This window comes from Esox lucius, chromosome 7 (assembly GCF_011004845.1).
Source record: "Esox lucius isolate fEsoLuc1 chromosome 7, fEsoLuc1.pri, whole genome shotgun sequence".
Lineage (NCBI taxonomy): Eukaryota > Metazoa > Chordata > Actinopteri > Esociformes > Esocidae > Esox > Esox lucius.
The window spans coordinates 50,266,981-50,280,868 of record NC_047575.1 but is presented as its reverse complement, the minus strand read 5'-3'; the positions used below and the strand labels follow the sequence as shown (position 1 = coordinate 50,280,868).

Genomic DNA, 13,888 nt, shown 5'->3' with positions numbered 1-13,888 from the left:
GTGCTTCAACACTGTTGTTGCTTGCTCCTTGGAGTTTCAGGCTGGGTGTTTTGTAAAAGCACTTTGTGACAACTGCTGATGTAGATTTTTTTTTATTTGATGGATTAATGGTGTTGGTGAGTGGTGCAGTTGTTGCTCTGGGTGGTGATGGTGTTGATGTTGGTGATGGATAATGTTGGTGATGGTGTAGTGGTTCCTGTAAGTGGTGGTGTTGATGTTCGTGATGGATAATGTTGTTGATGGTGTAGTTGTTGCTCTGGGTGGTGATGGTGTTGATGTTCGTGATGGATAATGTTGGTGATGGTGTAGTTGTTGCTTTGGGTGGTGTTGCTGATGGGGTTGCAGCATGGCGAGAGTAGGAAAGTGCGTGGCTTTGGTATCTCAGGCACAGCTAGGGTCAAAGTTCATGACCTGACAATGACCCCTTAGGGAAGGGCAGCATAACATGGCCATGCACACACACACACACAGTCGCATACACACACAGTTGGACACACACATTCAGTAGCTGTCACTGTCCAGCCACTCTCTGTAGTACCTCCCACCCAGACCACCCTCGTTGCCATAGTAATCCAAAGTGGTCTCCTTTCCATAGCGATCTACACTGGCATCTTTGCCATGACGATCCAGGCTTCTCTGATATGATTCAGAGTTACCGTAGCGATCCAGACCGGTTTGGTAAAGACTGTCTCCACAGTGAGTGTTGTTGTAAAGCTCACTATTGTTTATCAAGTTGCCCTGCTGATACAGCCTTTTATATGTCTCTCCGTTGCCCTGGTGATCCAGACTGTTGGCATACATCTCCATGTTACCTTGATGACCCAGACTGTTGTTGTGCACTTTGTTACAATGGCGACCCAAACTGTTGTTGTAAACCTCCTTATTACCATGGCGACCCAAACTGTTGTTGTAAACCTCCTTATTACCATGGCGACCCAGACTGTTATATACCTCCCTGTTACCATGACGACTCAGACTATTGTGGTAACTGTCTGGGTTACATTGGCGTCTTCCCAGACTAAGGTCGTATAGTTCAGAGGTCAACAGGAAGTTGCTGTCTGTACTGGCCAGAGTGACAAAACCACTTTCTGTGTCTCGCAGACCGCCCAGGTTGTCATAGTCACCGGGGGGCGTGTCAGGGGAAGAGCCTAGAAGAAGGTAGATACAGACCATTAATATGGGAAACATTATGATCAGTGTCTACATGCTCTGAAATGTCTGTTCATGGTTGAGGTAAAGGTCAGGGGTTAGAGGAGAGATACCTAAGAAGGAAGTGTTCTTGGTTTGGGGACGTGTCCCAGCCAGGTCGGCCTCCTGCTGGGAGCGAATCACGTTGTAGACATCAGGTGGCTGGGCGGGGCTTGGACCATACCCTTGGTCATTAGGACACACCTCTGTCTGCTGTTCACTCTGTTTCTTCCTACACACACAGAGACATGATTTATGGGCTGGAACAGCTAAGACTTAAGAACTAATTTACACACACAGAGACATGATTTATGGGCTGGGATAGCTAAGACTAAAGAACTCATTTATACACACAGATACATGATCCAGACAGGACCCAACAGGCAGGAAGGCAATCCATTTTAGGACACATCTTAATCTCAGACAATACTCGTCTCGATTTCAGAAGACATACATCTCAATCTCAGGGGAAACTCATCTCGATCTCAGAGGACACTCATCTTGATCTCAAAGGACACTTATCTCGATCTCAAAGGACACTCATCTCGATCTCAAAGGACACTCATCTCGATCTCAAAGGACACTCATCTTGATCTCAGAGGACACTCATCTCGATCTCAGAGGACACTCATCTCGATCTCAAAGGACGTCTCAATCTCAGAAGACACTCATCTTGATCTCAGAGGACACATCTCAATCTCAGAGGACACTCATCTCTATCAAAGGACACTCATCTCGATATCAAAGGACACTGATCTAGATCTCAGAGGACACTCATCTCGAACTCAGAGGACACTCATCTCGATTTCAGAGGATACACATCTCGATATCAAAGGACACTTATCTTGATCTCAAAGGACACTTATCTTGATCTCAGAGGACACTCATCTTGATATCACAAGACACGCATCTCAATCTCAGAGGACACTCATCTCGATCTCAAAGGACGTCTCAATCTCAGAAGACACTCATCTTGATCTCAGAGGACACATCTCAATCTCAGAGGACACTCATCTCTATCAAAGGACACTCATCTCGATATCAAAGGACACTGATCTAGATCTCAGAGGACACTCATCTCGAACTCAGAGGACACTCATCTCGATTTCAGAGGATACACATCTCGATATCAAAGGACACTTATCTTGATCTCAGAGGACACTCATCTTGATATCACAAGACACGCATCTCAATCTCAGAGGACACTCATCTCGATATCGAAGGACATGTCTCAATCTCAGAGGACACTCATCTTGATATCAAAGGAAACACCTCTCGATAGCACAAGACACGCATCTCAATCTGAGAGGACACTCATCTCGATCTCAGAGGACACATCTCAATCTCAGAAGACACTCCTCTCGATATCAAAGGACACTCATCTCGATCTCAAAGGACACTCATCTCGATATTAGAGGACACTCATCTCGGTATCAAAGGGCACTCATAACAATCTCAGGGGACACTCATCTCAATCTCAGAGGACACTCATCTTGATCTCAGAGGACACTCCCACACCTGCTGTGGAGTTGTTGTAACTAGTCAGAATCCCAACAACTGTGGAAATTCGAAGACAACAAATTATTCCAGCATCTCTTGCATATTGGTTTTGTTTCTGCTGCACAAAATGTATCCCCATGAAATGGTGTTGTGTAGCTCAACTCAAACCTGCCTCATCATTTTAGATACAAATTTCTTAAGTTTTCTGTTTATCAAAAATTTACGTTATCAAGTCATCATAATGCAGAGCTTAGGGTTTGTGAGGTAATGCTAGATTAGAAATCAAAAACCTTGTGTCTTATAGCTGTATTTTATGTAATGTATTAATAATGAGAACACAGATCAGCGTAAATGTAATATTTTGTATACATTTGTTTGTACAACCTGTCCTTTCTTTGAAGAATATTGTTAATAGGGTAGATTTTGATGATTTCTGTAATCAGTTCTGTTCCCCAGGTTGCCATACTTATGAACAGTCCTCTCACTCTGGAAATTGACTGACTATCTTTACATCAGCTTAGAAAAAAGTCCTTGCCAGCCAGTCGATCTGGATGAGAGCATCTATTAAATTACTCAAATCTAAATCAAATTGTGTTTCCTTGCCTCATCCAACTTGTGCCTGTGAGCTCAATCAAACGAAAAGTCCAGAGAGTACATATCTTCTGGTGCATAAGGATTCATGTCTACACTTCTTGGTTGAGCAAACAGCATGATTGGCAATTTGATTACTAGGACCACAAATTACTTACTGTGGACTCATCTCTTTAATTAGTGTTAGAAATGTAGGATAGCTAGCATGCCATTGATGGTTGTTAGCATTCTGACTATATTATCAATCAAAGGGGGTGTTAGATGGTTAGCACGCCTCACCGTTGAGCCAGCAGCTTAAAACAACAGACTCCAATTCCAATAAGTAACAGGAGCAGCAGCGGGATGGTGGGAAGGATGATGTAAACAACGTTCAGAGCTGAAACACACAGATCAGAACAATGTAAACCATGTATAGAGCTGAAACATACACATCAGAACCATGTAAACCATGTGCAGAGCTGAAACATACACATCAGAACCATGTAAACCATGTACAGAGCTGAAACACACAGATCAGAACAATGTAAACCATGTATAGAGCTGAAACATACACATCAGAACCATGTAAACCATGTACAGAGCTGAAACATACACATCAGAACCATGTAAACCATGTACAGAGCTGAAACATACAGATCAGAACCATGTAAAACATTTTTCAGAGCTGAAACCCACAGAACAGAACAATGTAATTGGTGTTCGGAGCTGAAACACAGATCAGAATGATGTAAACCAGGGCTGCCCAACCCTGTTCCTGGAGATCTACTGTCCAGTAGGTTTTCTCTCAAACTCTAATTTAGCACACCTGGCTGGATGAAAAGCTTAACCGGGTTAGTTACAAATAGGGTTGAAGAGAAAAACCTGCAGGACATCTCTAGAGGCCTGTACTACGGAACAGGATTTGGGGTTAGCGAGCTAACTCAGGTTGAACACTGGGTTGTCACAACGGTGATTCACTTGTTACTGGATTACATCGCCATGGTAACTTATCCTGCACACCTAACCTGCTCCCGAGCAGGTTACATTCGAGATAACGGATCAACACGTGTAAAAGCACCGCCTACTGAACAATCAATTTGCGATGGAAAATGGCGTCACCAATCTTAGAAGGTCCCGTGGAGCTCAGTGCCCAGATAGTGAGAGGGTCTCTTGGAAAAGCAAGAATATTCAGAAACCAACAAACCCGTTGACTTTCTCTGATGAGTATCTTTATGAAAGATATATATTCTCAGCGGAAGGAATTACGTATCTTTCTCAGCTTCGTGAGCCGTATGTTGCTAATGCGACACACTGAAGTTGTGTGCTCACAGTTCCACAGACTGTATGCATATAGTGTTATGTTGTTTTGCTACAGGTAGTTGTGTGCTGTAGGTGATGTGGAAAACCTAAACAAAAACATGGTCTGCCGCGCAATTCGCAAGGTGGTTCTTGCTCTAACACACAGGTGTCGAACCGGTTCCACAAAGGGCCGAGTGTCTGCAGGTTTTTGGTTTTTCCTATAAATTGGTTCCTAGTTCATACCTACACAACCAGGTGAAGGTAGAAACTAACCAATCAGTGACCTAATTAACCAATCAAGTACAAGGAGAGAGCAAAAACCTGCAGACACTCAGCCTTCCGTGGAACCGGTTTGACACCTCTGCTCTAACAGATCTACTTGATACATTTGTTGTGTTCACAGGCCACTTGCCCACAATTAAAGGTCATTCATTTTTAGCACATAGAAATATTAATTTTTTTTTTTTCATATTTTTTTGCTCCCAAAACACTTAAAGGAACCGTATGTAGGATTGTGGCCAACACTGGTACTGCAATCACTTTAAAGATACTGTAGAGCGCTGTATCCCCCCCCAACTCGAGGTTGCCAGACAAGCTGCAGGATTGGGCAGAAACGGAGGCTGTTTCTACGAGCTTCCAATGGCAAGTGACGACGAGTCGTACACAGTACGTTTTTTTTCTGTTAATTATGTTTATGCTTAATTAACAGAAAGAGATATTTTGCGAAGTAATTATGTATTGCAAAAATTTACTAATTGTCATTAGTCCAATATAATCGTAAAGATGTATGCTCGTATGTGAGACAGTACATTGTTAGAACAATAGCTGTTAGTCTAACTTGTAACGTTAGGTATCTGTCATTAACGTAAGTACAAGCACAAGCCTATGTCACTATGTGTAACTGATATCAAAGATACAGCTATTCATTTAGCTGACGCTATAAGTGAAAGCGGACAGCTGTATTTTTTTACTTACCCTGCAGCACACATCCATAACGCTAAAATATGTGATGTGAAAGATTACATGACATTCTACTATTTTTGGCTGTAGAACTTGCATGAAAAACAAGTAGGCTACAAAACGTTCCAAGTGGGCCAAATTCTTTTAACATCATAGGCTACACTGTGCTTTTCATTAGTGTTATGGACATTAGTTAGAATAAGCTATTTTACCTTGGAATTGTGCCTAGTGCTTCCAAACCAACACTAACATAGTGCATAGCCCAAAAGGTAGAGAATGTTTATTTTGAGTTAGGCTTCTGTCTCAATTACGTTTCAAATTGCCATAATGGGCATGCTAATGTTGTTTTCCTCAGCGTCTCAGCATAAGGACAGAGAAACGGGCTCTGATAATGCATTGCTAATGTTAGCATACGTCCATATGAGCTAACGTAACGTTACTTTGCACGAACATGCATAACTTTGTTCGATTGTCATGAATATATGAAATGTCCATTGACATCAAGTACAAGTTAGTCAAACATAGATGAATCTTACCTGTCCAGGAGAAAATTAGCAACGTTGGCATCTGTCTTTAAATTCTTCTCCGTTTTCAGCCGTCTCCATCTTTCAAAGGCATCTCCTATACAAATTCTTGTTTTATTTCGGACTTTGTCACGACGTATTTCGGAATTATAACGAGGTCTTTTAGATTTCGTAACGTTAGACATTATTTATCCGACTAGAGTTAGGGTAGATTAGAGCAGAGCTGGCCACCCGGATCCTGAAACACTACTGCCTTTGTGATTGGTAGATAGGTGGAGGGTGGCGCATCAGGCCAAAACACAACATGACAACATCAACATCAGTTGAGGGCTGCAACTCTCCCTTTTAAATGACAGTATCCTGGCCAGACTACTGTTGTCAGTGATATAAGTATTTGAAATTAACATGATTTCTTAATGTCTAGTGACACATCAGGGCCATTTTATGATTAATTGAAATAGATTTCTTACATACGGTTCCTTTAACACTGCCAGGGTAGTGTATATAAGTCTTGTATCAGGGCAGTGATATAAGCCTTGTAATTTACGCATTTACACAGTCTGCAATTTTTTACCAGCTTTCCTTCCTGCTTTTGGCAGCAGCCAATGTGTTTTATATATATATATATATATATATATATATATATATATATATATATATTTGTCACTGTATGAGGATCAGCGCCACTGTGCCGTGCACCCCAAGTTCCCGTCACTCCACAAACACATCTCGGACTTGTTTTGTGTCACGTCTTTCATTTCATTCTCCTCTGCTCCCCTCACTTGTCAATCATGGTTGCTGTTGTATGTCATGTAACCAGTGAGTGCTTCCATTTTGCTGTTTAAAAGTCAGACACTTCACTTTCATTACGTTTGCTTTGTACTCAGTGTTTGTTTCAATTAAAAGTCAACATCGAACACGATCCGCCTGCGTCTGGTTCTTCTCAACCACCACCCGTTATATATATTACAGTGAGGGAAAAAAGTATTGGATCCCCTGCGGATTTTGTTTGTTTGCCCACTGACAAAGAAATGATCAGTCTATAATTTAATGGTAGGTTTATTTGAATAATGAGAGACAGAATAAGAACAACAAAATCCAGAAAATAGCATGTCAAAAATGGAAATTGTATTGTAATTTTTATGAGTGAAATAAGTATTCGACCCCTCTGCAAAACATGAATTAGTACATGGTGGCAAAACCCTTGTTGGCAATCAGAGAGGTCAGACATTTCTTGTAGTTGGCCACCAGGTTTGCACACATCTCAGGAGGGATTTTGTCCCACTCCTCTTTGCAGATCTTCTCATTAAGTTTTCGAGGCTGACGTTTGGCAACTTTGGAACCTTCAGCTCCATCCACAGATCTTCTATGGAATTAAGGTGTGGAGACTGGCTAGGCCACTCCAGGACCTTAATGTACTTCTTGAGCCACTCCTTTGTTGCCTTGGCCGTGTGTTTTGGGTCATTGTCATTCGGGAATACCCATCCACGACCCATTTTTAATGCCCTGACTGAGGGAAGGATTTTACGTAGGGCTGCACAATATATCGTTTCAGCATCAACATTGTGATGTACGCATCCCCAATAGTCACATCACAGAATATGCGATTTAGTAAGGCAAACATACACTCACCTAAATGATTATTAGGAACACCATACTAATACTGTGTTTGACCCCCCTTCGCCTTCAGAACTGCCTTAATTCTACGTGGCATTGATTCAACAAGGTGCTGAAAGCATTCTTTAAAAATGTTGATAGGATAGCATCTTGCAGTTGATGGAGATTTGTGGGATGCACATCCAGGGCACGAAGCTCCCGTTCCACCACATCCCAAAGATGCTCTATTGGGTTGAGATCTGGTGACTGTGGGGGCCATTTCAGTACAGTGAACTCATTGTCATGTTCAAGAAACCAATTTGAAATGATTCGAGCTTTGTGACATGGTGCATTATCCTGCTGGAAGTAGCCATCAGAGGATGGGTATATGGTGATCATAAAGGGATGGACATGGTCAGAAACAATGCTCAGGTAGGCCGTGGCATTTAAACAATGCCCAATTGACACCATATGAGAAAGGTTCCAAATGGCAGAGAGAAATCACAGATTCAATAACAGTTCATGTCGCCAAAGACATGGTACCAATTAACACGGTTAACAAAGAGGGTTTTAAAAACATTCGGTCGCTTGACAAGCGATATGTAATGCCATCACGCAACTATTTTTCTCAAGTTGCCATCCCAGAGCTGTATGAGAAATGCAAGGCACAAGTTGAAACAGAGCTGTCACAAGTGGAATATTATACAGCAACAACGGACTTGTAGTCCAACTGGACAATGGAGCCCTACATAAGTCTGACCGTACACTTTATTAATGAGGACTTCCACCTGAAAAGTCGCTATTTGCAAACTGCATTTTTCTCAGAGAATCATACAAGAGAGAACCTCGCAACAGGGATGAGAGAAGCTTTAGCTGACTGGGGCCTAGATGAGAGTCGTCTAGTCTGTATAACAGACAATGCCGCGAACATGGTGAAGGCTGCACCTGAACAAGTGGACCAGATTGCAGTGCTTTGGCCCCAGACTGCATCTTGCAGTTGGTAAGTTATGCTCAATTGTGCATTCTGTTTTACTACTGTTGCTATTGCTATACTTTTACTGTTACATATTATTACCTAGCAACCTGTTCTGAAATATAACAATTTTCATGAGTTTCATAAATTTCTATTGTATAGGATGGGGCTGGGGAAGAATGAAGGATACACACTGTCAGGTTGATAGCCAAAGCTCTTTCTGAAGACATCCTGTATTTTTTTATATCGCAATATATATTGCAGAAAAACAAAATATCGCAATATCAGTTATTTCCAATATCGTGCAACCCTAATTTTAAGGTACATGGCCCTGTCCATCATCCCTTTGATGCTGTGAAGTTGTCCTGTCCCCTTAGCAGAAAAACACCCCCAAAGCATAATGTTTCCACCTCCATGTTTGACGGTGGGGATGGTGTTCTTGGTGTCATAGGCAGCATTCCTCCTCCTCCAAACACCGCGAGTTGAGTTGATGCCAAAGAGCTTGAATTTCATCTCATCTGACCACAACACTTTCACCCAGTTCTCCTCTGAATCATTCAGATGATTCAGATGTTCATTGGCAAACTTCAGACGGGCCTGTACATGTGCTTTCTTGAGCAGGGGGACCTTGCGGGCGCTGCAGGATTTCAGTCCTTCACGGCGTAGTGTGTTACCAATTGTTTTCTTGGTGACTATGGTCCCAGCTGCCTTGAGATCATTGACAAGATCCTCCTGTTTAGTTCTGGGCTGATTCCTCACCATTCTCATGATCATTTACAACTCCACGAGGGAGATTGACAGTTCTTTTGTGTTTCTTCCAATTGCAAATAATCGCACCAACTGTTGTCACCTTCTCACCAAGATGCTTGGCGATGGTCTTGTAGCTCATTCCAGCCTTGTGTAGGTCTACAATCTTGTCCCGGACATCCTTGGACAGCTCTTTGGTTTTGGCCATGGTGGAGAGTTTGGAATTTGATTAATTGATTGCTTCTGTGGACAAGTGTCTTTATACAGATAACAAGCTGAGATTAGGAGCACTCCCTTTAAGAGTGTGCTTCTGATCTCAGCTCGTTACCTATATAAAAGACACCTGGGACCCAAAAATATTTCTGACTGAGAGGGGATAAAAAAAAATTCACTCATTAAAATTAAAATCAATTTATAACATGCGTTTTTCAGGATTTTTTTGTTGTTATTCTGTCTCTCACTGTTCAAATAAACCTACCATTAAAATTATAGATTGGCAATTTCTTTGCCAATGGGCAAACCCACAAAATCAGAAGGGGATCAAATAATAAAAATATTATATATATATATACTCTATATACACTATATTCATATTTCCCTAAAATTATAATTTGCTCCTCTTGAATGAAATATACAGCTAGTAGACTTGTCCATGTTTGTGATTGGACATATGGTGCAAACACAGCCCCTTTTATGTGAACACGCTCGTTGCTAGATTGGCAAAACCTCGATTGATTTGACAAATTGATAACCGCCGTTGAGACACCGCTTATGTGGGACTGCGGTTGTTAAGTTTAGTGAAGCTGGGCATGTTGAACTTACTTCATTGTATAGGCCTCAGGAACAGGTTGGAGAGGCCAGATGTAAACAGTGTTTAGAGCTGAAACAATCAAACACAGATCAAAGAAATGCCCACAAATTGATACCTGTGGATGATTTCTTCTCTTCAGGGTCAAAGGTCGGGTTCAGCGGTGACAGGGATGGGGGAGGGGCGTCTGTAAACAACACAGATTGTTAATTCATACAGCAATACTTTACATATATACCCACATTTGACAGCAATGTAGCCTTGCTTGTGTATTTTGGATCTGCATGACCCAGCTTTAAATTCTGTCACGGGTCTTCCTAAACACACTGCAATTTCCTTGGTTTAAATTCTGACATGGGTCTTCCTAAACACACTGCATTTCCTTTGCTTTGTACCTTATTCTAGTAGCCGTGGTTCATACTAAGTACAGGACACATTGATGAGAGATGGTTTCTTGATGCAGAATCTCAGTCTGTCCCACACTATCAGTGCATGCTTGACCATTTATATGGGGTCGATAACACTGAAATCAACATTACAGGACCTACAGCTCTGGAAATAATTAGGAGACCACTGCACCTTTTTCTTTCCTTTCCAAAAAGTTGAAAAGGAAGGTTTTAAGTGAGGAACAGAAGGGTTGCAATTAAGAGACCACCGCAAATTGAATGCTTCTGTTCCTCACTCAAAACTTTTTATGTGTTATCCAATCAGTCCATAGGACATTATTGTCTCCATAACAACGGCCAAGCATGGTGGTGATGGTAGGTTTGTTAAAGGTCTATTCTTATCTATAGTCAAAACACATGAATACTCAGACCGCATTAGTCCACATGAATATTCACCTCTTAAATACTAATGAAGAGTCCTATGAGTACCTGGTTGGGTAGTGCTGGGGGGAGGGGCTATTGTTACCTGGTTGGGTAGTGCTAGGGGAGGGGCTGTTGTTACCTGGTTGGGTAGTGCTGGGGGGAGGGGCTATTGTTACCTGGTTGGGTAGTGCTAGGGGAGGGGCTGTTGTTACCTGGTTGGGTAGTGCTGGGGGGAGGGGCTATTGTTACCTGGTTGGGTAGTGCTAGGGGAGGGGCTGTTGTTACCTGGATGGGTAGTGTTGGGGGAGGGGCTGTTGTTACCTGGTTGGGTAGTGTTGGGGGCGGAGCCTCCAGCCTTCTCTGAAACAAAGCAATACAATCAATCAGTTTGTCAATCAAATGCGTCTTATAAAGTCCCTTCACACATCAGCAGCAAAATGCTTTACGTTTGGGGCAGAATTTGGTCAGGTTACAGTCCCTAGAAAGATAGAAACCAAGGAAGGAACCAAGGGATGTGTGTGTGTGTTTTAGTGTGTGTGTGTGTGTGTGTGTTTGGGTTAGTGTTTTTGTGTGTGTGTGTTTGGGTTAGTGTTTTTGTGTGTGTGTTTGGGTTAGTGTTTTTGTGTGTGTGTTTGGGTTAGTGTTTTTGTGTGTGTGTTTGGGTTAGTGTGTGTTAGTGTGTGTTTTAGTGTGGGTGTGTTTGGGTTAGTGTGTGTGTGTGTTTGGGTTAGTGTTTTTGTGTGTGTGTGTTTGGGTTAGTGTTTTTGTGTGTGTGTGTTTGGGTTAGTGTTTTTGTGTGTGTGTGTTTGGGTTAGTGTTTTTGTGTGTGTGTTTGGGTTAGTGTGTGTTAGTGTGTGTTTTAGTGTGGGTGTGTTTGGGTTAGTGTGTGTGTGTTTTAGTGTGTGTGTGTGTGTGTGTGTGTTAGTGCGTGTATGTGTTTTAGTGCGTGTGTGTTTAGGTTAGTGTTTTTGTGTGTGTGTGTTTGGGTTAGTGTTTTTGTGTGTGTGTGTTTGGGTGTGTTTGGGTTAGTGTGTGTGTGTTTTAGTGTGTGTGTGTGTGTGTTAGTGCGTGTATGTGTTTTAGTGCGTGTGTGTGTCTGTGTTAGTGTGTGTGTGTTATAGTGTGGGCGTGTGTGGGTTAGTGTGTGTGTGTGTTTGTGTGTGTGTTAGTGCGTGTGTGTGTTTTTGTTAGTGTGTCTGTGTGTTTTAGTGTATGTGTGTGTGTGTTAGTGTGTGTTAGTGTGTGTGTGTTAATGCATGTTAGTGCATGTGTGTGTTTTAGTGTGTGTGTGTGTGTGTTAGTGGGTGAGTGTTAGTGTGTGTTAGTGTGTGTGTGTATTTTAGTGTGTGTGTGTGTTAGTGTGTGTGTGTGTGTTAGTGTGTGTGTGTATTTTAGTGTGTTTTTGTTAGTATGTGTCTGTGTGTTTTAGTGTTTGTGTGTGTGTGTGTGTTAGTGCGTGTGTGTTTTTGTGCGTGTGGGTGTTTTAGTGTGTGTATAAGTGTGTGTGTGTGTGAGTGTTAGTGCGTGTGGGTGTTAGTGTGTGTTAGTGCTTGTGTGTGTGTTTTAGTGCTTGTGTGTGTGTGTTAGTGTGTGTGTGTGTTAGTGTGTGTGTGTGTTAGTGCATGTGTTTTAGTGTGTGTGTGTTAGTACTTGTGTGTGTTTGAGTGTGTGTGTGTTAGTGCGTGTGTGTTAGTGTGTGTGTGTGTAATTGCTTGTGTGTGTTTGAGTGTGTGCGTGTTAGTGCGTGTGTTTTAGTGTGTGTGTATTAGTGTGTGTGTGTAATTGCTTGTGTGTGTTTGAGTGTGTGTGTGTACCTGCAGTATACTTGCAGATGAAGTTGTTCTTGGTGTCACAGTTGTCATCATTCCAGTGGAACATGTAGAGTCCTCCCAGGCCGGGGGGGGCAGATGGCTGGTGGTACATCACCACACACACCTCGTTTCCACACGATGGTTCATCCCAGTGCCAGTTCCTGGTGACAGTTACACAGTCCATTATATAACCATGTCAGATGACTCCCCTGGAGGAGGTGTGGCCAAAGTCAGACCCACCTGAAGGAGGCTTGGCTCCCGTCGGTCCAGTAGTACAGTGATGGACAGTCGTCAACGCTCTCTGTGTCTCCATGGTGACGCCTCAGGCCGATCCAGAAGTCTCCATCGGAGGGGCGGAGCTCTGTGATTAGCTGCTGTATTTTTCGCTGCTCATTCGGTGACTCAATGCTCAGCAGCTCCCCGCCATCACTGCGACATGCTAGCTCTGCCTCCAGGAAGCTTAGCCGGCGCCCAGGGTCAGAGAAATATGCCAGCTTATAGCAGGGGCTTCCACGATCAACTTTACACACATGCTGGCCTGATGAAATCATCACACAAACACAAATCATTACACACAAACACAAATCATTACACAAACACAAATCATCACGCAAACACAAATCATTACACAAACACAAATCATCACGCACAAACACAAATCATCACACACAAACACAAATCATCACACAAACACAAATCATTACACAAACACAAATCATCACACACAAACACAAATAATCGCAGGAAAACAAATCATCACACAAACACAAATCATCACGCACAAACACAAATCATCACACACAAACACAAATCATCACACAAACACAAATCATGACGCACAAACACAAATCATCACACACAAACACAAATAATCGCAGGAAAACAAATCATCACACACAAATACAAATAATCGCAGGAAAACAAATCATCACACACAAACACAAATCATCACATGCAAACACAAATCATCACACGTAAACACAAATCATCACACACAAACATTAATCATTACTAAACAAATCATCACACACAAATACAAATAATCGCAGGAAAACAAATCATCACACACAAACACAAATCATCACATGCAAACACAAATCATC

General features: G+C 42.2%; 1 protein-coding gene across 1 annotated transcript; it reads right to left on the bottom strand.

The window, feature by feature from the left end:
* Positions 1–362: 362 nt before the first annotated feature.
* On the bottom strand, positions 363–13,383 carry layna (layilin a). Its single transcript, XM_029120777.2, has 7 exons — positions 13,026–13,383; positions 12,789–12,946; positions 11,296–11,334; positions 10,284–10,352; positions 3,559–3,655; positions 1,263–1,420; positions 363–1,148 (listed from the first exon to the last, which is right to left on the bottom strand). The coding sequence occupies exons 1-7, from the start codon at positions 13,352–13,354 to the stop codon at positions 502–504; spliced, it is 1,497 nt and encodes a 498-aa protein (XP_028976610.2). The 5' UTR covers positions 13,355–13,383; the 3' UTR covers positions 363–501.
* Between the last annotated feature and the right edge of the window lie 505 nt (positions 13,384–13,888).

Coding starts and splice junctions, on each gene's coding strand:
- layna (XM_029120777.2), bottom strand. CDS start 13,354: ATGATTTGTGTTTGTGTGATGATTTCATCAGGCCAGCATGTGTGTAAA. Junction 11,335..12,788: donor CATCTGCAAGTATACTGCAG/GTACACACACAC, acceptor GCTTTGTTTCAG/AGAAGGCTGGAGGCTCCGCC. Junction 3,656..10,283: donor AGAGAAGAAATCATCCACAG/GTATCAATTTGT, acceptor TGTGTGTTTCAG/CTCTGAACGTTGTTTACATC.